The sequence below is a fragment of the Equus caballus genome, chromosome 11 (assembly GCF_041296265.1).
Source record: "Equus caballus isolate H_3958 breed thoroughbred chromosome 11, TB-T2T, whole genome shotgun sequence".
Taxonomy (NCBI): Eukaryota; Metazoa; Chordata; class Mammalia; order Perissodactyla; family Equidae; genus Equus; species Equus caballus.
In genome coordinates, this window is record NC_091694.1 from 44697365 (window position 1) to 44722170 (window position 24806).

The window sequence follows — 24806 nt, forward strand, 5'->3', positions numbered from 1 at the left end:
TTATAAGCTTGGGAGTAACTCTTAAGTGCTCATCAATAAAGCAACATAGCTAGATCACGGATGGATAAAATGTAATTCCCAGTCAGCTAGTTAGCTTCAACTTTTTCCATTCAAGGGAGCGTATCAAAAACAAAAGTACGTGTTAGGATTTATGTTGGAGAAATGAATGATTTACAAACCTCCCTTTAAGTGATATTGGCAGTAGACTACTTGTTGTTTATCTCATCATTGAGGTGATCATACTGGACCAGTCTTCAGCATTTGAGCTGTGGGATCCTTTTGGTTAATGAGAATTAAAGCTGTGAAGATCACAGTGCCTCGAATCAGAGCAGGTAGCTCTGAAAGTGGGGGTGATTCCAGACTGTTTACTCAGGAGGAAAGACTATGGGGATAGGATTCCTGATTCCACCTGCCCCTTCCGATCCCATGGTGTTCTTTTAGGCCTCCTAACTCTTACCAGATTATAAAAACGAGACTATTAAAGCTTGCCCATGCATCTTCCAAATCACACAATAAATTCCGGGTGCTTTCCCCGTTACGCATACATGGCAGAACCAGCACCTTGCTGAGTTAACTCTCCCTTCATCTCTCTAGTCTGTTACCTCTCCTCCTGTGTTGGAGAATTGGAATTAGGAGGTGATTCAGGAGCCGATGGCAACCAGAAGAATTCCAGCAGAGGCGTAGAGCGGGGCTTCTCGACCTTGCCACTGTTGGCGTTTTGAGCCAGATCGTTCTTTGTCGTGGGGGGCTGTCCTGTGCGTTGTAGGGTATTTAACATTATCCCTGCCTTCTCCTTGTTACATACCAGTAACATCTGCTCTCCCAGCCAAACTGCAGACAGCCAAAAATGTCTCCAGACATTGCCAATTGTCCCCAGGGAAGCAAAATTACCCCCAGTGGAGAATGAATGACTTCAAGCAAGCAGTCAGTGCCTGGCACTCTCCCTTCCTTCCTCAACAGTGGCCTTCCCAGAGGCGTCCTGCGTGCCACCTTTGACACTGGGGCGACGGGCTTGCGGTGCTTGACTGAGATCGAAGGAAAGGTGAAGAACTGGTTCTCAGAGACACTTGGAGGGAGGATTGGCAGGAGGTAGCAGTAAATTGTCCCATGGAATACAAAAGAGTAGAGGAAATAGAAAACAATGATGAGATTTTACCTACTTAACACTTTCTCCTTTCCATTTCACTCATTTCTCCAGATAATTTTCAGAACTGAGTACTTGAAATGTGGGGGGTCTTTTCTTTTTTTTTTTGTGAGGAAGATCAGCCCTGAGCTAACTACTGCCAATCTTCCTCTTTTTGCTGAGGAAGACTGGCCCTGAGCTAATATCCATGCCCATCTTCCTCTACTTTATATTTGGGACGCCTACCACAGCATGGCTTTTGCCAAGCGGTGCCATGTCTGCACCCGAGATCCGAACCGGTGAACCTCGGGCCGCTGAGAAGTGGAACGTGTGAACTTAACCGCTGTGCCACCGGGCCGGCCCCAAGGGGGTCTTTTCTTAATGAGTAGAGCTAGGGTGCTGTTTCCATTGCAACCTACACACACCAGTTATTCCTATAGCATCTTTCTAAAGTATTAAGTTTAGATGCTGCAGAAGTAACAGAATATAAGATATGTGGAAGTGAACTGGGACATGAACTTTTGACAAAATGCCTTGAGAAGATGGTCGTGTTTGCAGCTCAGGGCCGGGTACTTTTCGGGTACTTTGGAGACCTCCCTCTACCTTGCAATCTAAGTAGGGTGGAAGCCCTTGTTGGATCAGAGCAGAGATGTGTCGGGCAGCCCCCTGGAACGCAAGTCATCTGCCCAGAGCTTCCCGATCAGAGAGCCCGAGCTGGTGCCTGGTGAGTCAGAAGCTGGGACGCTCCTGGGTCAGTGTCAGGAGCCGCAGGAGCAGCCGCCAGGGTCTGTTCTGATGGCCTCCTCAAGGCGTTCTGGCCTTTGATGTAACCCGGTGTGTGTAATGACATGCCTGCCTTTTAAAGAGAGACACATTTGTGTTGGGAAATTAACAAATAATGAAATGGGAAAAGAGAGGCGAGGAAAGGAACTGTTGAGTAGATGGGGTTCCCCCAAGTCTAGAGGTTCATCTGTGAGAAGATCCAGTCTTGATCAAGGTCTGCAGCTCAGGGCATTGTACCATACGGCCATTGCCTTGCTTCTGGAATGGCGGCAGCAGCCTTGCAAAGACCTTCTAACCCTGGCCCTATGAAGAGCTGACCATGTGGGCTTCTGTGTGCTTTGCACCTTTCACTTGTCCAGTGATTCCTGGGATGAAAGGAAAGCGTCTTTTCCTCTTTGTACTTCCTGGACGTTTCCTTTCTCTCTTCGTTTACTCCTACAAACCTGCACTGGATGGTGAACCCCAGTACAGGGCCTGTGTGGTGCTGGGGCTACCATGGTGGAGGGCACGTGGTTTCTGCTCCTGGGAGAGTCTTGGTGTTCGTGGGGACAGGAAAGAATTGTGACATGTGAGATATGATGGCATTGATTGCACCGATGGGAGCAAAGGAGTGGCTCCTCGGTCTGTTGGCTAGACAAGGGTTCAAGAGAGAAGAGGTCAGGGAGATTTCCCAGAGATTCTCATGATGTCTTGAAGAAGGAGGAGTCGGATAAACAGGACAGGGAAGGGCAATTCAGATAGAGGGAATAGCGTATGCAAAGGACAGAGGGAGGGGTGAGTTCAGGGGACTCCGAGGTACAGTTGTGAATGTTAAAGTATAAGGTATAGGTGGGCAGGTGGAAAGAGCAATGGGAACAAAAAGTCTTATATGGTAAGGAGTGGAGACATCATCTTGAAGGTGTCATAAGGGGTTTTTTGTTTTCTTTCTTTCTTTCTTTCTTTTTTTTTTTGGTGAGGAAGACTGGCCCTGAGCTCACATCTATGCCAGTCTTCTTCTATTTTGTATGTGGGATGCCACCACAGCATGGCTTGATGAGTGGTGTATAGGTCTGGCCGGGATCCGAACTCCAGGCTGCTGAAGTGGAGCATGTGAACTTAACCACTATGCCACTGGGCCAGCCCCAGAAAGGTTTTAAACAGAAAATGGTTTTAAATGGATGTTTTAGAAAGTTGACACAGGCTGCAGATGGCCAATGGGTAGGAAATGGAGGTAAGTGGAGGCGGGTAGTCCACTCTGGAGCTATTGCACGGGTCCAGCTAGGAGATGATACTCAGGAAGCCCCACAAGCCCTGCCCGCAACATAACTCATGTCTCCTACTGCGCCCCTCAAAATAGATCAGGCTCCTGTAACTCTGAGGGTCTTCAGTGACAAGGCGGAATCCTCATCTAGGACCTTCACTTAGATTTTGACATCTTTTGCATGTCCTTTGCAAGTGAATTGACTGCTAATACGTTTGTTCAGACTTTTGAATCTACCAAATTAAGCTGTCTGTCTGTCTCTTAATCACGAGTTTGGGATAATCCAGAGGGCCAGACGGCTGTTGTCCCAGGCTTTCAGGAAAAGCCATTCTTTCAGGAAAAGCCATTTGTGTCTTTTAGCTACATAGTTTTGCCAGACTTTTCCTTTAACAAAGGAAGAGTATACTTTTGTAGCTGTGCAAGCCCTCCCCTGAACACAGCTTGAGGGGCTGGAAAGAATTCCCTGGAGAAGCTAGGGAACTTGCTGACCAAGCTGGCATCAGTTTTCTTTCCTGTAAAATGTTTCCACTCAAATGTTCTGCCCCCAGCCTGAGGCTGGCACCAGCTGAGGGTTTGCAGTAAAGAAGTATTTGAATGTCAGCCTTGTCCTGACCCGTGTTCAAATCATTTGTTTCACTAAGAGTCTATATTTTGAGATAGCAAATGAGATTAGCTCACAGCCAGCAGTTTAATTGCTGATTCAGTTAAAAAGTCTCCACTTGATAGGGCCTGGGCTGAGACTGAGCAACTTCCAAGCCTGCTAGGACTTTTCCTAAAGGAGGAAGCCTTGCTCCTTTTCTCTCTAATTGTAAAAGCAGAACTACACGTGCATAGGTACAAATTTTAAGCTGTTCTGAAACATATAATAGAGGTATAACTCGATAACCACACATCCTCCTGGAATATGAATATATACATACGTAAAATATCCTTCTCCATGCATTTATAAACATTCATATATGTATAGGTAACGTCTGTCTTATTTGCAAAAAAAACCCCCCCTGGATTAATGAAACTTAATTATATAATTTGACAGTCTTTCCCTATCAGCACACGCTGGCCTGCTGCAATTTTTGAAATATCAGCATTGTATTCCACTGAATGGACATAGCGTGATTTCCTTACCCAGGCCCTTATAAAGGGATGTTTCTTCCCTCCCCTTAGTCTTTTGCTGTTTCAGATAATGCTATGATGAACATTTTTGCACATATGCTTTAGCATACTCATGCATATATCCATCTGCAGGATAAATTTCTAGAATTGGAATCGCTAGGCCAAAGGATATGTACATTGTTAACTTTGATAGACATGGCCAGGGTCCTTCACGTGGAGACAGAGCCGGGGTTGCCTTATAGAAAATATCTAACTCTTGCCTTATAGAAAATATCTAACTCTAGCTGCAGGCAGCCAGCCTAAAATGCTGGTAATTTCCTCCTCCCAGAAAATGTTGCTACTCCCTAATACAGAGGCTATAAGCAAATGCATTATAAACTATAACGCAACACTGGTGGGGAGCATGAATGACATTTGGCAAGACAGAGGACCTCTGGGGACCTTGGTTTTCTCATCTGTTCAGTCTGTGGGCAAGTTGATCTGTTTAGTCCCAAACATGATTTTCCATAAACCCAGATATGGTTCTAGTTCTGAGACTCAGAAGCCTGGCCTCCTGGAGAGGCTTAAGCAGGAGGTAAAATGCCAGAATCAGTCCTTGAATTTCTAGATCCTACACCTTTCACCATCATTTAACCAAGTGAGAAGGCTTTGGGGTATCTGACCGTTCCCTGGGCAGCAGACAGACTGAATGACTCCTAGGTCACCTACATTTTCAGGAGATTTCACAGCAGTTTACTTAACTGTGCACTGCCCTCTTTGCTCCTTTTATGCCAAATACATTCCTTAAGGAGACCCTTTAATTAGAAGGGCCTCAGAGTGAGGGATGGGGTAATTATGGTTTCCGTTACAATTAGTTTGGAAATGAACTCTGGGTAGAAGTCGGGTAAAAAAAAATCTTCTGAGATGTTGGACCAGAGAATTGTCTGAAGAGGGAAGAAATGCTACATGAGTTCTTGCAAAGCTTCACACTCAGCTTGGTCTAACTGATGTTTATCAGAGAAAAACAGCCTGAACGACAAAGGCAGCAGTTCATATGGCAAAGCCCCCGTCTGTTCCTCTGTTTTATTTCCTTCACATAGTCGGCCCCCCGACCTAATACCTTTGAGGTTGATGTCTTAGTCTCACGTTGTCCGGGGACCGAGAGCGCGCGTCAGTCTAATTGAGCACGCCCCAACACTGTTGCACATTCAAGAAGCAACAATTGGAAGAAGAACCATGGTTTAGATTCCCTGCGAAGGATATGGATTAAGACTTATTCTCTCGGCTCCTAACCTTTTATTTTGGGAAATTTCAAACCTACAGAAAAGTTAAAGAATAGTACAATAAATGCTCATCATATGCGCCCTCCCCTAAGTTTACCAATTGTAAACATTTTGCTACATTAAGTGTTTTAAGTGATGTTGCCGCTGCTCTGGGGAGTTTATTTTTAAGAACCTCTGACATCAGTCTATACGCATGTGTGAATGGTGGGTATCCTTTTTTTCCTGAGCTATTTGAAAGTAGATTGTGTACATCATATTTCACTGTGAAACATTTCAGTGTGTATCTCCTAAGGACAAGGATGTTCTCTTCATGACAACCATATCTTTCTCATACCTGAGAAATTTAATAGTGAAACGTGAAGGGTGTAGGTCAGTTGTGTTGTAGCCTTTTCCAGTCTGATTTTTGTCTCATTGTTACCTTATGATTAGATTGAAGCATTTTCGTCAGGAATACTACAAAGTTGATGTATACTTCCTATTGTATTTCACTAGGAGGCACATAATAGTTTGGTCACATTATTCACGTCTTAGTCCATTTGGGCTTCTATAACAAAAACACCATAGACTGGGTGCTTAAAGAACAAACATGTGTTCCTCACAGTTCTGGAGGCTGAGGAGTCCTAGATCAAAGCACGAGATTCGGTATCCGGTGAGGCCCACATCCTGGCTCACAGATGACTGTCTTCTCACTGTGTCCTCACATGGCACATGGCAGGAAGAGGCAAGGGAGCTCCCTGGGGTCTCTTTTATAAAAGGGCACTAATCCCATTCATGAGGCTCCACCCGCATGACCTAATCATCCCCCCAAGGCCTCACTTCCTAATACCATCACCTTGGGGGTTAGGATTTCAACATATGAATTTGGGGGGGACACAAACATTCAGTCCACAGCAGTTGGTGATGCTGAGTTTAAATATTTGGTTAAGGTAACGTCCGCCAGATCTCTCTCGTAAAGGTATTTTCTCCTTCGTAATTAACGAGCAATAAATGGTGTGATACGTTAGGACCATGGGAACCTTCTGTTTCAAGTAACTTGTCACCCAGTGGCTTTAGTATCCATTGATACATTGATGATCCTTGCCTAAATCTGTTTCTACACTGGTCATTGCAGAATGTGATCTTTAAATTCTGTCACTCCTTCTACAGTTATTAGCTTGCATGCTTTTATAAAGAAAGCTTGCATGCTCCCCCCGCTTTCCTAGTATCACTTCAGACTCGAGGATTTTTTAAAAAATCAATTGTTATAGTTCATTAACTGCATTATTCTTTTTAATGCTCTAATTATCCCAAGCTTGGTAAATGGGTACCTTTTCAAGATGGCTCTTGGGTCCCTTTCCCATGTCCCCAACATTATTTGGGTATTTCCTTGCTTTTCTGGCACACACTAAGATGTTCAGGCTCAACTTGTTATTTCCCCTGCCCCAGTCTTGGAATCAGCTATTTCTCTAAGAAACTCTGCTTCCTTTGGGTGGAGAAATGGTGGTTAGAAACCAAGATCTAGGCATCAGCTGTGCTCATTGCTAGCAGTGTCACTGCTTCCAGACACTGTCAGTGGAAAAAGCTGAAAAATTTAAATGTTTATTAAAACCTTGTTTTCATAGTGATACGTTCAATTCAGAACCAGCGTCACAGGGTACTTCCTTCCTTCCTCATTGCATATTTGTGTCCCTCTTGTCCCACAGTGAGAACGTTGTTCAAAGATTTCCAATACTGATATCAAGGCCAACAATAAACCTACTAAGTTAAGATTTCATTGCAGTTTTTTTTGTCCTTTGACTACATCCAGGTAAGGGTGAACAGTCAGAGGACTGCATCCAGAAGTCTCTTGAATGACTTCACTTTTTGGGGCAGGTCATGTACTAATCGTCATGTGTTTCTGTTCATATTCAACTTTAGGATTTGCTTTTTCCCTCATGCTTTCTAAAAAAAATTTATTATTTTAATACGTAAAATATTTACTCAGTCCGAAAGTCAAAACTATACAAGATAATATACTAAGTCTCACTTCCACTCTCCGGAGAAACCACTTCATTGGTTTCTAATTTATTGTTCGTTCTGTCTTCCTTATTGTGAACGTGACAGTACCCATCTGTGTTGGGACCTGTTCTTTACACACACGCAGGAGTGGTCTGAGGTGCTACTTCTTGGGGTCGGTCGTGACCAGAGGAAGCACGTTAGAAACAGCGCACTGTGGAGTTCCTGATCCTCCCTTGCTCTGTAGTTTGCTCAGTTTTCTCTGTTGCCTCATAATCTGTGCACAAGGCGAAGCCCTCTGTGGGAGGGTAATTAACGGGTCACCGGGAGGACCTGAGGTGCAGGCCTTTGCAACAGAATGAAGATGTCTGAGTTTGGTGTGGATGGTCCATTTAATCGCTTTTGACAGGAGTGGACCTGACGGGGTATCCCCCGGAGCAGATCTGGGATCTGTGAAACAGAGTTTGACTGAGCAGATAAGTTGCTTCTCTGGCCGTCCTTTTAGTGCAGCTGTTGTTTGCTTCTTGAGTCATTTGGGCTTCCCTTTCCTCTTCGTACAAGATTATCTACTTTTAATCCCCTCCTGCATAAGAGTTGCAGGGAACAAATTTTTTCTTTAGAATAAACATCTTGGGGAAGTTAACTTTTCACATTTGTTGTTGTTGTTCTTTACTTGACATTAAGGAGCTTTTATAAGCAATTAAAACGAGGAGAAAACCCAAACCAAAAATTCCCCTAAACTCCAAGTGACCTCAGCAGGAATCTCGTCCAGTGTTTCTGGTCTTAACTCCTTTGGTGAGTTTAGGGAGCGACTCTATCCCACTTCCAAATGACGACTTTGAACTATTGGTAAACGTGCATAAACACATCTAAGAGAGTCCATTAAGCATGGTTTTGGGGTCAGACTGAGAGGAGTTAATCTGAAAACCATGGCTGGACAGGAAACTGGATCTGAAAGTATTTCCTGGAATGACTTGGTCCTTTTCTTGAGTAGAGAATGTTCTCAGGAAAGAAACTCTCCCAGACGGTGGAGGTGGGATGGCCTTCGAACCAGATCCCTCCAACATTAAATCCTTTTGTCACTTCTTCCTTGGGCTTCCTGGAAGTCCATTTGGTTCATGTCAGGGTGCTCAGAGTAGAGTAAATTAAAAGATTCAAAAAATATAAAAATTGACCACTTTCTGCCCTTGGCTAGATAAAGAATGGAAAGGAAAGTGTGAAGTTTTTGGTGATATTTTCCACATCTCTGTCATTCCAGTCGTTGTGGTTTTGTCATGTCAGAATACTAGTTGTATTACCATTTACTTAATATTTTTCTTTAAATATACTTACTTTTAAAATTTAGATGTATATTTTTGTTAAAAAAGGGAGATAAGCAGGTATTAGAGAGATGTTAATCACTTACTGATATGAAACTGATACTTTTCCCCTACAGTAATTAGAAAGACGGGAAGAAAATTGAAAAAGGAATAACATTTGATCACTATCTGATGCAGAGGGGAATACTACTGCCACCTAAGAAATGATCTCTATCAGGTATAGATAAGTAATTTCACTTAGAGAAACATTGCCCAGTGCCATATTTTGACCACCCTGGTGGTATTTGGGAAGGTGGTAACCATCAATACAGATAGCTTTGATGCTCCCGTTTTTAGAATGTCCTTGAAAACTAGGGGGTTCACAGTAGTTTGACATGTCTAAAAACACACCTTATTTTAGGTCAATCCATTGAGGTTTCTTCTAGAAACAGAATACATGCATACATATTCTACTCTATGTTCAAAAAAGGATTTAAGTTAATTTATAAGGAAGCATAAAATGTGGCAGGATAAAATAATTTAAAGATGAAGCAAAATATGATAAACAGGGAAATAAAAAATATAGGAGGGGCCGGCCCTGTGGCTGAGTGGTTAAATTTGCCCGTTCCACTTCGGCTGCCCAGGGTTTTGCTGGTTTGGATCCTGGGCGCAGACATGGCACCACTCATCAAGCCATGCTGGGGCGGTGTCCCACGTGTCACAACTAGAAGGACCCACAACTAAAATATACAACTATGTACTGGGGATTTGGGTAGAAAAAGGAAAAATAAAATCTTTAAAAACATATATATAAGAAATAAAATAAGAAAAATAAGGAAGGAGAGGACAAAAGAGAATTGCAGTAAGACTGAAAATGCATGTCATGGTGACCTGTACCCCTGCTGCATGGGAACGTAAAATTTTGCATGAGCTTCCTTACAGCCAGTGAGAAAAGGGAAACCACATCTGTTCCACAATTCCCAGTGTCTGTAAGATATAATAAAACCAACTGCTTAAGAAAAACGTGAGCATTTCTTCCAGGATCCCTCATAGAGAGGAATTTGTGTGGTCTGTTGAGTTATGCCTTTAACAGTATCTTATGGTAAGTGTATAATTTTCTTAAGATAACCACTGATAGACTCTGATGACGTTCCACCAAAGAGAAACTTAGTAAAACTGCTTCTGGGAGTGGTCACTGTGAAGTTCAGCTCCCTGCTGCTCTGCCCCGAAGTAGGTGTTTATTTTGGATTATCTGGAGGTGTATTCTTCAAGCCTTTCTCCCTGAATGTGGTTTCTCTCGCTCAGGGGAATGGCGGCGAGTTTAATATTGTCCTTCCTGGATATGTCTGGATGGTATAGGTGAGCTGGGTGTGGGTTGGCACCAGTTCGTGCAAGCCAAGGGGCCTACTAAGGATAGACTGGAAGGCCGTCCCACTCTGGGCTGCACGGAGGGAAGACTACTGGTGGGAGGGCCAGACCTCCTCTCTGAAGATCGTTGGAATCTGCTCTAGTACCCAGATAGAGGGGAAGGCATTGAGTTCCCGGGTTCCACTCAGTATGGCCTCGTGTGAGACTGAACAAAGTTCAAAATCTGCCAAACCATTCGGTCACCTTGGCCAAGAAAGAAAACCCTCAACAAATCCCTCACAGCCCAGCTAGCTTTGATCCTGATTCTTGGTAAACTCTGATGGTTACAAAAGGAAGCAGCTTGGCACATGGGATTGTACTTAGTTTACAAATCAACTAAAAGCTGGGAAGTATCTACCAGAAATAACACCTTTAGCTGTAGAAAGTTGGTGTTTAGCCCTTCTGGCAACAGTTAATTAGCAAAGTCAGTTGTCCATTCGAGATGGTAAGCTTGCTCACAGGTGTGGTAAAGGAAGGCCTGTGTATTTTTCCTTCTAGAGAGGCATGTGCCCAGCTCCTCCAAAACTGGTGTCAGTTATTAGATCATTAGAAACAAGTTACACAGGAGAGAGGCCGGGTAGAAACCTGCTCTAGTCTGTTTGAAACTGCCGTCTCAGGAAAACATTGTGAGTGTGACCCTCAGACTGTGACACTCCAGGATCTGAATGAGCTTCTGTAGCCCAGAGTTGAGTTCATGCCCTTGGCCTATGACCTTTTCCTATCGGGAGAAGCAAAGGTCCATCAAAGCCACAGATAATCTGATGTTTCTGATGTATTTCTCCACAAAGTGGTAAGAAGGGTAACAGGGGTGTGAAGTGGGCTGTGTCCCCCTCCCCACCCCCATGTACTTACCAAGCAAGGAATTAATCAGTACTCTCCGTTGCCCTGTTGCCGGGGATGGGTCCGTCTCACCAGTGAGTCCTGCTCTACTAGGGCTGGTGTGGCTGGGCCTGGTAGACTAATTAGCTAGAGTCTACCTGGGTCCAGGTGAATTTGGCCATCCAGAGGCAGGGCATGCTCAGGAGTGGAAATTAGAGTTTCTAGTGAAAGGCAAGTGCTTAGCAAGACCCATGGAGCCATATTTTAAGACCTGGAAGGTTCCTGGCCTAAAGCGTGCCCTAGAATGAGTTAAGATTCCTCTCCTACCAGAGCATGTCCAGTCAGAATCCCAGAGGTCAAGACCTCAATGAGAAAGCTTTCTTGAGGGGTTTAATGTTTGTTTTGTGCTTGCAAAAACCTTGACTCTAGAATGTCCGTCTCCTCTTACTCAGGGCCTTTTCTTTCTTCAGCCCTCATGGAAAAGAATTTTGGCAGATGCAAGGCTAGATCGGACCGCCTTATCTCCATCTCCCGCAGGGGCCTGCTGTGGAGTTGCCCGTCTCCTGTGGCAGGGATCGTTTTCTGCTGGTTTTGATGGAGTTCTCTGGCACGCTGGCTGGGATTTGTTGTAGCACATACATTCCCCCTGCCAAGGTACACAGAGTCTTTGGACTTAGAGGCTTGTTTTATGATTTTTCCTCCCCTAAACTTAATTTATTCTACATATCCCATGACAGAGCTAAACATTTGTGGGTCTTTGGCTGCCAGACTGGTGGTGGATCAGATGGGGCCACGTCTATACTTGTTGAAGAATGGGAGGATTGCTTCCTTCTGGGGCATGTTTTCAGAGAGGGTTGTGCTAATTCAAACAAAACTTTTTAACAAACTTATTCATGAATAGAACTGGTGGGATAAATGGATCCTAGGGAAGCAGTCATGTTTTTGCTAGCCTTGGAGAAGATATTTTAGATTAGGTTGGAAGTGATCCCTTTCCTCTGCTTATAACCTTGGGCATAGCTCTCCGGGATCCCCTTAGGGCACAGTAGGACCCAGGAGATTCAAGGGCTGGGGGACTCAGGCGGGACTGTGAAGGCTTTCAGTCTCTCTTATGTTAGTATATGAACAATTTTAAACTTTTAAAACTCCCCTGGGGTGAGCAGACGGGATTGTTTAAAATCCCTTTAACTGAAAAATATCTCAGCAACAGGGTTCCCCTTTGCTGCTATGACAAGGACTTTCAAGTAGCTGAAAAACCTTAGCATAGTGAGGTGTGGTGGGAAATGAGAATTAGAAATAGTGATTCCAGGGGCCGGCCCCATGGCTGAGTGGTTAAGTTCGTGGGCTTTGCTTCTGTGGCCCAGGGTTTCGCTGGTTCGGATCCTGGGCGCAGACATGGCACTGCTCATCAGGCCATGCTGAGGCGGCGTCCCACATGGCACAACCAGAGGCACATCACAACTGGAATATACAACTGTGGACTGGGGGACTTTGGGGAGAATTAAAAAAAAAAGATTGGCAATAGTTGTTAGCTCAGGTGCCAATCTTAAAAAAAAAAAGTAGCAATTCCAGATTCGTTCATTTAATCAACGTGTATTTTTGTTGCATGCCGACTTTGTACCAGGCACTGGGTTGGGAGCTGGGGATACAGTGGTGAGCAGAGTATCAGCCTTGCCCACGTGGAGCTCCACAGGCCAGTGGGGAAGACAGACGTTGTTCAACAAGTCACGCAAATATGTAATGAAAATTGTGATCAGGGCTGTGAAAGAAGAACACCAGGGCTTGGACCTATAATGGGGGACCTGGTCTAGACTTAGGGGGGCAGTGGGCAGAGGAAGTAATATTTGATCCAAGATCTGTAGGATGAGTAAGAAATAACCGAGGAAGGGGGAAAGCAGTGTGACAGAGGGACACTATATGCAAAAGAGCATGTATGACTCAGATGTCAGTGGGCATAAGAATTACCTGGGAGCTTTCTTCAGATTTACATTTTGCATGTCACTCCCAAAGAGTCAGATTTCAGTGGGTCAGAGGTGGGGCCCAGAAATCTATATCACCCCAGGGGCTTCTGGTGCAGCTCTTCCTGGGGAAATACTGCATTAAATATTGTTGGTGAAGCTCTTTCCTTCCAATATGCAATTATTGCTAGAGAGAACTCCAGGCCTCCTTAGTAAAGGTGGAGGTGGTTAGTTTTGGCATGCCAGCTTCTTGGTCGTGGTGAGTTTTATAAGGTTCCTTGATGGAGACACCACTGGCCGTGGCCAAGGCAGGTTCTTACTGATCGGGCTTGTGAGAAGAGGTCATCGTGGTGCCCCCAAGTGGCAGAAGTGAGACTGAGCTAGTGGGGTTTCCTCCTTGGCAAAGAGCTTTCTGGAGGCTGTGGGGCCGCGGCCCGCATGCAGGGGTATGCTGGGCCCCCCAGATTCTTGTCCCTTTATCTCACCGCTGCCTCCACTGGCACAGGACCTAAGGGATTTGAGGTGGCAAGACTGTTACTGGGATTGGAGCCACTGATGAGGCCACATCATGCTTTTTCCGTTCTTCGTTTCAAGTCTGTTATATCAGGAGAAAGTCTTGGTGTGCACTCCATGTTTAAACCTCTGGAACTCTTGCCAATCTTCTTTTCAATAGAGAAAGCCGACCTCGGAGCCTTCTGCAGGCAACAGGGGCTCGATCTGATTTAGTAATCGTTTGGTTTTTGTTCTTTTTATTTTGACACTTGCCCTCTATTTATAGTTGGCGGTACTGGTTTTCCATTCACAAGAGTAATATAAAATTTCCTTTCAAAGTAAATTTGTTTTTTAAAAAAAGAATTTCACTTATTGAAAGCAAAGTAAGTAAATAAGAGAATTAGGGGGCACAAATTGGAAACGACACACGAGAACGACTGAGTTTGGGAAATGTGGGCGCTGGAAGGAGCCATCTGGATTTTCCATCTCCTGTAATCCTCGTAAGCAGCCCTATGAGGCAAGGACGGTCATTTTCCCAGTTTACAGCGGAAGCAACTTTCTCTGCGAAGTGAAGTAACTTGCACTGCCTGGCCGACTCAGCCCCTCTGCTCACTCAGCCTGCCCTTTGCTGTGACTGGGGGACATAGTGAGGCCCGTTCTCGCTCCTTCTGGGACCCTCAGCTTCCATGCCTGCTCCCTCGTGCTTTCTGGGCGTTTTCCCTTTCTGTCTGTAGCCAGAGCGGCTCTTAGAGGAGCCGGCCCGGCTTCCCTCACCCTTCGTCCTGGCCTTCTTCATTTCAGCCTGCAGAACTTTGGGTCTTAATTGTTGCATAGCAAAGCGCAGAGCTGGAGGGCACTGCAATCCAGTTTCTTGACTGAATTTCCCTGCTTCTGGACACAGATTCTTCTATGGGTGGCCTAGAGGCCAGCTTGAAACTTGTTGACATTTAACATTCGGTTCTGGTAAAGGTTGACAGGATATTGTGCTCTTGAAAATGGTCAGCGTGTCCCAGAAAGTCCATGCTCCTTACGGAGAATCAATTTGTGTGCGGTTTCCATTCAGAAGGCCTCAGCAGTTTCAGTTTCCTTAAGCAAGCGATTAGTGGCATATTCAAGGTCTGATTCACTGGGACACTGCTGTTCTGGAGGAGAAAGTCAGTCCAGTTGCAACCTCAGAAACTTTATACTCCCTGCCCGTTTTGCTTCTGTGGCATCGGTGGCTTCTGGAACTGACCCGCACGAAGGTGCCGGAGCACCTGGCCTGGGAGTGTCCGCCAAGGCAGCCCCTCACTTGGCTGTCTTGGAAAACTACAGGTGGTGGAGACCTGCTGGGTCTGCTTCTGGATGTCATGCCTGCTATTACACCTTGGGAATGTGCTGCAGAGCATCTGGGGTTTTTACAAAGTGGCCATTCATCTTGTCTCTAGAAGAAGCCTCAGACTTTCTTCCCTCCTGACTCAGCTCAGGGCAGTGTCTCCCGGAGCCAGAGAGAATGCAGAGCCCCCCTCCTTGGGAATTCAAACGAACAAGCAAAAAGGGCTTTTCTCTGCAAGTTTGTGACAGTTTGTTCATGGCCACCTTTCCATGGACCCACAAGTCGGGGAAGCAGGGTGATTTTTCTCACAGCCTCACACATTTGAAGTTTATATAGTATTTTAGACTCACATTTAAGGAATACTGTACTTTGACGGTTGGTGGCTGGCAGAGAGCAAAGACGCCCTGGTACTAATTTGCTCTGTCATCTTGCTCCCATCTCTGCATCCATAGCACAAGGAGGAGTTTCCCCAGGGTCCTGTGGGGACAAGAGAAGAAGGATCTGTGAGAAAGGGATTGGAAAGAGTTAACAGTGTAATGTAATTTTTTTTTTCTTTGGCCGGCGTTTTAAGTAGTGAGGATTTCGTGGTGTACGTGGGCCCTCCGTGCACACTTACCCACACATCTGTCTTAGTTAGGAGTTGTTTACAAGGAGCAGAAATTCACTCAAGCTGGCATAAGTAGATTGGGTTAGGCTCTCCGAATACAGTTGTTAATCACACGGGCATCCAGATTCAGGAAATCGAGTTCAGCTGGGACCAGAATGGGATTTCAGAAATGGGTCTCTCTCGGCCTCCTCAGGGGCTGGAGTTCTCACTTGCTTCTCTGTTCTCTGGCTCTCTGGTGTCTTTCTCCCTTGCCGTCCCATCTCTGTGAGCTCTGTTTTTCTCTGCTTGTCCATGGCCCGAGAAGCTACTCCTGCCTTCACTTTACGTGAGTTTGGGACTCTGCTTCCACCATCGTCCGATCAGTACTTCTCCATCTTTTTCACATCCGTGCCACACTTAGAAAATGATCATTGTCTGTCTGCTGGGATAAAGGGACAAAAGCAGCTTGCCACCAGAGACCAACGACTAGTGGAGGGGGCTCCAGCTGCCCCAAGGGCTGGGAGGGTCAATATGGCACCTTCCTCTAACCTCTTTGTATCATGCTCGTGGAGAAGCTCTGACATTGCTGAATCTGTCTTCGTATCCAGTTTCTAAATTCCCAGGAGGGAGTATGATTGGTCATACCTGCTGTAGTCCCCTGTGGCCTGAGGCTGGCGCCCGTGGAAAAAACATGTCCCCAGGCTCACCACTGGGGGGTAGGACAAGGACCGGCAGCCCAGGTGGAGTGTTCAAATGGCAAGTGGTTCAGATACTAGTCAGGCTCCTTTCCTCCCTTGAAGGCAGGGACTTTTGTCTGTCATCTCTATATCCCCACACCGTCTGGCACAAAAACTTGGCAGGTTTTAGATGCTCAGTAAAGGTCTATTGATGAATAAGTGAGTAGGCATGTATGTACATGGTGTGGACCTGAGGTTCTGCTGAGCAGCACCTCGAAGTGTGACGCTTCACCTGTCTAGGAAACTCAGTCATCTCCCCCGCCCCCCGGTTCCATCCTTGGACGCTGCTTCACCCCCTTTCTCTTGCACATCTAGCCACTGGGGGCATTCATGCTGTTTTCCTCTTTCTTGTTAGCATCTGAAGTCTCAAACTGAGAGCAGTTAACCAGCGAGGCAGGCCGCCTGTGTTTTTTCTCCGTATGAGGCATTTGGAACCAATTGTGCAGTGGCCCCTTTGAGTTAGCTGTTTACACTAACACACTAATACTGCATTGTAAAAATGTCTTTCCGGCCAGTGTCTTGGACTTTTGTGTTTCTGTGGAAACGCCCATCTAAATTTCCTGCTTGATTTTTTCTTAATGGCAGGCATTAACCTGGCAAATACTACTATTTTTAAAATTCTGCTGATGTTAAAGCAAGCAGCGGCAGTACCTTTTGGAGATAAGAAATCAACATTCAGTAATTGGAAATAAATGGTTGATGGTTGACATCCTGTTGAGAGTGACAGAGACCACAGGGAACCTCTGCTTAATTAATAGTTTCATCTTGGATCCTTCACTTAGCCTGTTTTTCAACAACAGCTTTATTTAGCAGAGAGATGTGAGTTGATGTTTCTTTATAAGGGCAGGGGAATGTAAGACTTTATTCTGTATTTACTCCCATATTTATTTCTATATTGGGTATGTAGCTCTTTTTTCCTTATTCTACATGAATCACTTGGATGCATAAATTCAAGGACATATGCTGGCGGCTCTCACACATCTGTCTTGAATTTCATCTTTTCCACCCCGTCTTCTACTTTCCAAACAATTTACCTCCCTCTTTCTCTCTCCCTGCTGTTATTTATTTCATTGTGCCGTGGAACCCTTTCATTTCAAGAGCTGTCGGAGGGGAACAATGCAAGCCACAATCCCTTTCTGTAGAAAGGCATCTGGGAGCATGGCGATCACAGCTTCTATAGAGGATGGGATTCCGCTCAATCACGACACGGCTGGTCCATAGCCGTGTGGTTGATGCGGGTTTCCTCAGCTGTGGGCGAGGCTGGCTTGCTGGGTTCCCAGTGAGGTAATGTTCCCATCATGGACCAATCCAGTCCAATTTATGGAGGACCTTTATGTGCCAGGCTCTGTGCAGAATGGTCCCTGATGACTATCCTCTTTGATCTTTTTTTCTCCAGACTGGGAATTTCTCACATCATTGTAAATGTTTCCTTTCCTCCCCTAGTCGTTTGGCTTGGGCTCAGTGGGACTTCCTGAAGCAGGAAAGTGGTAACAAGGGATTTAACTGGGCACTTGGAAAGTTCTGCCAAGAAACAGAGCTCTCCATGCAGCCGGGGCAAAAAGAAAACAACAAAAATGCCCCCCACCCACCGTGATGAAAGAACAATCAAGTGGGAAATGGAAAGGAGCGCTCTGCTGAGTGCTAATGGCTCCACTGTGGAACAGGTACGGAGGGCGCTGAAATGACAAACATCTCGGTAATTCTCTCAAGCCACACTTCCTGCTCCTATTTTCATTTGGAGAGTGGACATGGAAAAGCTCACCCTGCTGACTTGTAATTTATAGCATTTGGGTTAGTAGGTGTTACGCAATCGCATTCCTAATCTACTGGAAGCTGCAGAAAGTTTTGAGCCTATTTGCCTGATTTCTTTTTTGGATAGCAACTTACTTAGTAGCTGTTTAGGAACCACGATGACTGTCTGAAAATGAAATACCATCTTGCTTGTTTTTCGTGCTGCATCTGTAGAGTCAAATGGGAGAGGTTAGTAAGTATACCCTTTCTTGGCCTGAACATCGTCATTGTCTTTTACTGAGTACCTAGCATATGTAAGGCATTGAAGAGGCAGAAGGAGCATAAGCTCTAGTCCCCCTGGAGGGACTTGTCTGATGAAGGAGATGCAAGATGGCCTTTTGTATTTAAGCCCTGTTGTAAGGGTTAGTACAGTAGGATTCTAGAAGGGTGGAATTCTCTCTTGCTGTTGACTGGGTGGCTCACTTCACATCGTAAAACTCTCTTGTTTCCATAGTTTGTGAAATCTACCTCTCTTTCTCACTGGGTCTTTTCACTGTAGTGCCTGGTCCTCGGGTTTCTGTCGTGTCCAGTAAATCTGTTGTGGACATAAGGTTCAAGTGCTGAGTTTGAAAGTGAGTAGGAAATCAGAGTCTGGAGCTCCCAGATCATGGCCTATCAGCCCCCCCCCCCAGAACTGAGCAGGCTGGGGGAACCCTGTTGCCCTTCCTTGGGAACCTGCACTAACACCATCTTCTGGGAGAAGGTCTGTTTTCAGGTGAGGAAGGCTTCTTAGTATGGATTTTTTTAAAAAAAATTTAAAAAGCAAAACAAAACATCGTTGGCATATTTTTTGCGAAGTGCCTTCATCAGCTATGGCCAGTTCCCTCATTTGGTCGCCTTCCATCTTGTTTTGAGCCACATAGGGTGGATTGGTTGGAGTAAATTGATGGCATCTACCACCTTCCAACTAAGGAGGGGCGAGGGTGGGAGGAGTTCTGCCAGATTTGGGGGATCTACAAGAAATGGCACTGTGCCTTCCACATAGTCCTTATTCCTAGGGTTCCTTTCTTCCTTTTTTGTTTTGTTTTAACCTTATGGGCCCTATAAATCTGGTGTGCAGACGCTCAGAATTTATTTCTCCTTGGTATGAACTTAACATTCTAGTTGAACTTGTATGGTGACATATCCCTCAAAGGAGGCGGCAGATCAAGGATCGTCGTGTTCAAGTCAAAATACACTGCCCAGAGTGAATGTGGGCAAACTCGAACTCTTTCCCAATAATGTCAGCAGAGGGATTCACAGTGACACAAGCCGTGGAAACCCTATCACCCCCGAGAAGTGACTGCCTTTGGAGCTGGGACGTGGTCTCTCCGATTCCAGCCTGATTCTGGCTCCTTGCCCTCTCTCGTCTGAAAACTCCAGCCACTTCTTTAGTCCTTCTCTCTTTATAGCATTTGGCCCTAGTCTGTTATTACTAGCCACCCCCTTGCTGTTCCAAACCACTCTGCCCAGTCGAGGTTTTTGTACCAGATGGGGCTTTAGGAAACCCCTCTGTGAGCTTGTGCGAGCTGCAGCACTGGGAAGCGGAACAGCCTTTCCCTCCATCTGTGGTGTCAGCCAGAAAGAACTTGGCAGCCATATGTTGCTTTGTACTCCCAACAAACTGCTCATCTCCTGGCTTGTTGAGTCATTAGGGCAGGAAGTTGTATGGCACAGTCAATGAACCTCTTTAATTGGTGTTACGAATGATACCCGCTTCCAAGTGTTCGGGAATGGGACTCTCCGAACCCGCAGGGAACCAGAGTGATTAAGAAATGTTTTGCATTTCAGCACTTTTGAAAGGCTGAGAGGAAACATTTACGTTTTTGACTTTATATTTGTGGACGTCATTTTTTATCTCATTAATTTGTTGTTGTTGATTGAAGCCAGTCTGAAGGTGCAGCTTTCTGAAAGGAAATTTAGGAGCAGAGTTGTTGGTGACTCCTGAGAAGGAAGGAGGCTTGGAGGAGGAGGAGGGGGAGGAGGAGGAGGGGGGAGGGGGAGGAGAAGGGGGAGGAGGAGGAGAAGGAGGAGGAGGGGGAGGGGGAGGAGGGGGAGGAGAAGGGGGAGAAGAAGGAGGAGGAGGGGGAGGGGGAGGAGAAGGAGGGGGAGAGGGAGGAGGTGGCGGCGGCACTGGTGTCTTAGAATGCACTTTTAGTTCTGTTGGCTTCTTTGACTGCTCCTCGCATATGAGATGCAGCCTCTTTCCCCGTGCTCCCCCTTCATCCACTGTGGCCTTCGTCACCACGATCACAAAACCGCAGAGCTGGTGGCCAGACCCAGTCCTTTTTTGTTTTTTAACTTCTCATGCCTACCTGCGTGGCCACCATCTGCCCCTTGTGTCTCTGGTGGTTGGGTTAGAATTAGTGACCCTTTCTTAGCTGAGATCTGCCACTGCCTCATTTCGAGAAAGGAAGATCCGCAGAGCTGAGGCTGGTTGGAAAGTATCCTCGTTTCCGTGAGGAGGTGGAGCCGTGGCCTTGCCCGGCGCCGTTGCTGGGGAACTACAGGGTCCTCTGCTCTCTCGGGGTCTGTCTGCTAACCTGGCAGAAGGCCTCTTGTAAAGCACTCTGCATTTATTTGTGTGGGTTGTTCTGGATCCAGCCCTGGCAGGGACTGGTGGCGCTGTGGTGTCCTGATCCCCACAGCCAAATGCTGCTCATGGAGTGCTCTTGCGGTTTGAGGACCCTGGGCAGGCCCATTGCTCTAAGCTGGCTTTCTGATAAAAAATCTGGAAGGGCACACAAAAGACACGTTCTCATGTGGGTGCTTACTGTATACCAGGGACGGTTCTGAGCACTTCATCTTATTATTTATGCTCACGGGAACCCTAGAAGGTAGGTGCTATGGGACTATTTTGCAATTGAACAGAGAGAGGCAAGGAATTTGCCTGAGGTGGCAGAGTCAGGATTCAAACCCAGAACATCTGCCCCGAGGCCTACGTTCTTAGCACTACGCTCTGCTTCCCACCTTGATGTGGCGAGAGGATTTGGGGCTGCTGGAACACGGCCGTCCCCTGGGAGAAAAGATTAAGGGGCAGTGGTTGTTTGTGTTCAAGATCTAACAGAAGCATGGTGTGCGGCCCTTACCCTGGGAATCGGCAGTGCGTTTGACAGCACTTTGGGGTGACCAGTGAAGATGGCGGCAGAGCTTGCTGTGAGCTGGTGAGGTGTGTGGTGGAAGGTGGCCACTGATGAGGACGGACGTCTCTTGTATAAAGAGATAGAGGAAGAAATAGCATGTCAGATCCTCCACCTCTCGTACTAGCAGCAAATTGATTTCTGTGGTAAAAGGAGATCTTACAAAGCGAAGTGAGGCTCTTTAGAACTTAAGTCCCCCCACCACCAGGCTGCGAGGAGCTTGCATTTACTGTGTAGGGTTGTCTCCTGGCCTGGCTCTTCTGTCTGCAGGTGTCCCAAATTGAGACAAGGCCCAAGAAGTCATTTCCCCCATCCGCCTCCACCAGAACGGGAACCTGCAGCTGACGTGGGTGCTAAACGGGGGTTACCACTTACGGTCAAGGAGAAATGGCAGTGTTCTCTTCAGGCACCAGCATCATTTCTAACATTTACTGACCGCTTATTGCGCAGCAGGCAGTGCTTCTCACTGTTATACGTATATTAATCCAGTTATTTCCAGCAGCAACAGTGTGAAGCAGGTGTTGTTATTATCCTCATTTTACTCACGAGCAAATTGAGGCTCTGAGGGGTGAAGTAACTTGCCCAAGGCCACCCAGCAGATGTGTAGTAGAGCTGGGATTTGAGCCAGGCAGTCTGGCTGCAGAACCATGTTCTTAACCGTTTTACCTGCACCAGGCTGCTCTCTGATGAGCAAAAGTATTGAGTAAAGATTTCATTGACCAACAAGGACCAAACGCGTCCATGAGCTGTTGGTTCTTGTGGCCGCCCCAAGTGGAATGAGAGTGGTTACACGGAGGATGTTTGAAATGGTGAGCATGTTGGATGTAACACACAGAGCCATTCCTGGCATATTCAGTGAAGTAGCAAGGAGCCAGTCTTCCTTCTTACTCATTCTCCTGGCTGTCACCACGATGTGCCTCATGCTATGCGTGTGCATAGTATACTCGTAGCCCCACTTTTTTTTAAGTTGTGATAAAATATATAGAACATAAAATTTACCATTTTCCACTTCTGGACTGTAAGGTTCCTGAAGGCAGGCGGGTATCTCACTCCCTTCCTTTCCCCTGAGGCACTTTGGTTAGTGTTGTAAGTAAATCATGCTTACTCATAGCCCGGATTGCGCAGCCTGGCTAGGTTAGCCGTAAATTGGTTAGAAAACTTACTGTTCTGAGCGTTAGCGAAAAGCAGAGTAAATTTTTCATGTCTCTTCTACCCAGTCTTTTCTTTTTCTTTTTCTTTTTAATACAGCCCAGAGTGGCAGAGATGGACCCCGAAGGAGGGCGTGTGGTGTATTTAATGCCAGGTGCCTTTGTCTGCAGGAAGCAGAGTGGACACCTCGTTTTCTAATCCTCACGCTCCGGTGACCTCTTTCTGAACCAGTTATAGTGAAGGGGAAGCTGGTTTTCAGTCTGGCTTCGTAGCTGCAGTTCCACTAGGAGGGCTTGGATGTCTCATGAGCTGCTGCTGGTTACCAGCGGCCTGGCCCAGCCCACCCACACCTTTCCCTTGGTCTCTTGTGCTGGTCCCTTCTCTGTGGTGGCTCCAGGCAAAGGAGAGATGAGAAGGTGAGGGGGGTATAGGGATCAGAGGCACTGTTAGATAAGGGAGAAGAGCTCTAATTCCACTAGCACTTGTCTTGGCTTATTTATTCTGCAATTTAAAGAGTCTTCTGGGCATTCCCGAGTGTCTCAAGGCACAAGGAAGAGTCTTGGTCGTAAGGAAGCCCTCTAAGTAGCTGAACTTGGTTGCGTGGCTAGGCACCCAGTCTGGCTGCCCCGTCGACAGTGTTTCCTCTCTCCCTTGCCTCTGTTCGTTCGTTCCTTCGTTTGTTTACCCATCACTTGCTGAAGACATAACATGTGCCAAGCACTGCGCTTGGCCAACGGCTATACCAGGCTCTGAAGATTTCAGTCACAGGCCAAATTACACACTGGGAATCATGCCTCCAAAGCAAGATTTGGTCTTAACTCTGGGGATCCAAGGACAAGGTCCTGCTGGAGCGTTTAGAATGGTTGTGGGATAACAGTAGCAACAGCAATAATCATTGATATTAATAGTAGCTGCTGATGCTTATGTAGGGCCTAATCTCTGCCAGGCCCTATTCTAAGCACTTTCTGTAACAGGTCGAATCTCCACAACAGTCCAATGAGGTGTAGGTGCTATTCTCCCCATTACACAGATGAGAAAACCAAGAGAGAAGTTAGGTAGCTTCCCTGAGGTCGCCACCTAGCAAGTGGCTGGAGCAGAGTGAGACCCGGGCAGTCTGGCTTCAGAGCCTGTGCTGGGTCACCTCCAGGGTCTGTACCGCCTTGACATTGGAGAGGAGGACGCCGGGGGAGTTTCCCCCTCAGACCACACATGGAATGGGCTTTGGTGATGTTTGGTTGGGGAGGGTGGGGACACTGTTCAGGACAGAAGGGATGAGTTGACTGTGGTCAGCGTTTGCCTGAGAAGGCTCCGGCTGCCCTCGCCAAGGAGCTGGCTGATTAATCCTGCATCTGTGTTAGCTTTGGCTTGATCCCACAGATTTGCAGCAGCTGTTGAGAAATAAAAACTTAGCCCCCAGTCAAGCACAAGACCCAGTCCTCAGAGCGAGAAGCGGATTCCGCGTCACCCTCAGGAGCTGGGGCTTTCTCGGAAATCGCCAGGTTGCGTTTCCCGGTGGCATCTGTGGGTGCTGACTAATCCCCCAGTGTCTCAGATTACCTTGGCTGTACAGTTTGGGTTTTTACAGTTTACCAGTTCCCGGTCCTGTCCCTTTTGATACTTGCCTCATCGTTTCCTGGGTCACTGTGAAAGCGTCTCTGGCCGGCGTTCCTGGGATGATAGCTCCAACCGCGGCCTTGGACTCGATAACCAGAACCAGCCGCCAGGCCGCGCAACGGGAACTTGGAAGTAACTCGATAGCCCATTTTGTCATCCTTTTTGATTTTTGCCACGTTGAGCTAATATTTTCTCCTCTTTCTTTTTTTCGATTTCTTCTTTGTTGCCTTGCTTCTGAATTTGGTGAGCTAATGATAAACACTTCGATGTCTAGGCTTTGGGGTCTTGCTGTGACCTGTTCTGTCGGAGTCCCCTGGGTAGCTACGAAAGGAGGTGGTTCAGCAAGTTGAACGCGTCATGGAAATGAACTTCAGGTGGCCTTTGTGCCCGCAGGATAGTCACTGGAGAGAGAGCAAGCAGTGGATGTGAAAGTCCTCCGGTCTTTCCCTCCTGCAGCAGTGTTGGTCAGTGTGGCCCTTTTAAAGTCCTTGTTCAAGTTGCCACCAGCCTTTTCTCTCCCCGTGACCGGACCGGTGGGACGTGAGCTGTCGCTCTCCGTCCCGTCTCCTGGTTCAGAGGCTGCTGGGATGGGAACTGCCAGGCTCAGCTCCTTCTCCCTCCTCCGTGCTTTTGTGCCCGACTATACTGTATTTCACACTTCAGTCAGCCAAGCCAGGAGGTGAGGAAATGAAGTAGGAATTCTTGTCTGAAGCAGAAGTGGTGTCAGAGTTAAGTAGAGAGAGAAGCAAAATCTAGAGTCAGTTAAAAAAATTTTCCAGATGCCCTTTTAAAATCTGGAAATCCAAAATGGGAAGTGGGAGGGAGAAAAAAAGAGGTAGGGGGGTCAAAAAAAAAAAAAAAAAAAAAGAGGGCAAGCTGACCACATAAAACTGGCCAAAAAAAATGTATTTTTGTTTTGCAGAAGGTACTTATGGCAAAAATACCATTTGCTACAGAAGGAAATCCCTGTTTTCTGAGGAGTTTTATAGCCTACTAACTATCCAGTTGATTGATTAACTTTAAAATAGA

At 46.4% G+C, this 24806-nt stretch overlaps 1 protein-coding gene across 3 annotated transcripts in view; it reads left to right on the plus strand.

Moving 5' to 3' along the window:
* NXN (nucleoredoxin) overlaps window positions 1–24806 on the plus strand; it is a 138583-nt gene that overhangs the window by 82616 nt on the left and 31161 nt on the right. The window contains exon 1 of one of the 3 annotated variants that reach the window (XM_023653184.2): window positions 17738–18084. The exons of the other annotated variants lie outside the window; for them this stretch is intronic. Coding sequence (XP_023508952.1) covers window positions 18076–18084 — 9 coding nt within the window. The 5' untranslated portion in view covers window positions 17738–18075. Of the gene's footprint in view, window positions 1–17737; window positions 18085–24806 lie in introns of those variants that run through there. 3 annotated transcript variants of the gene reach the window in all.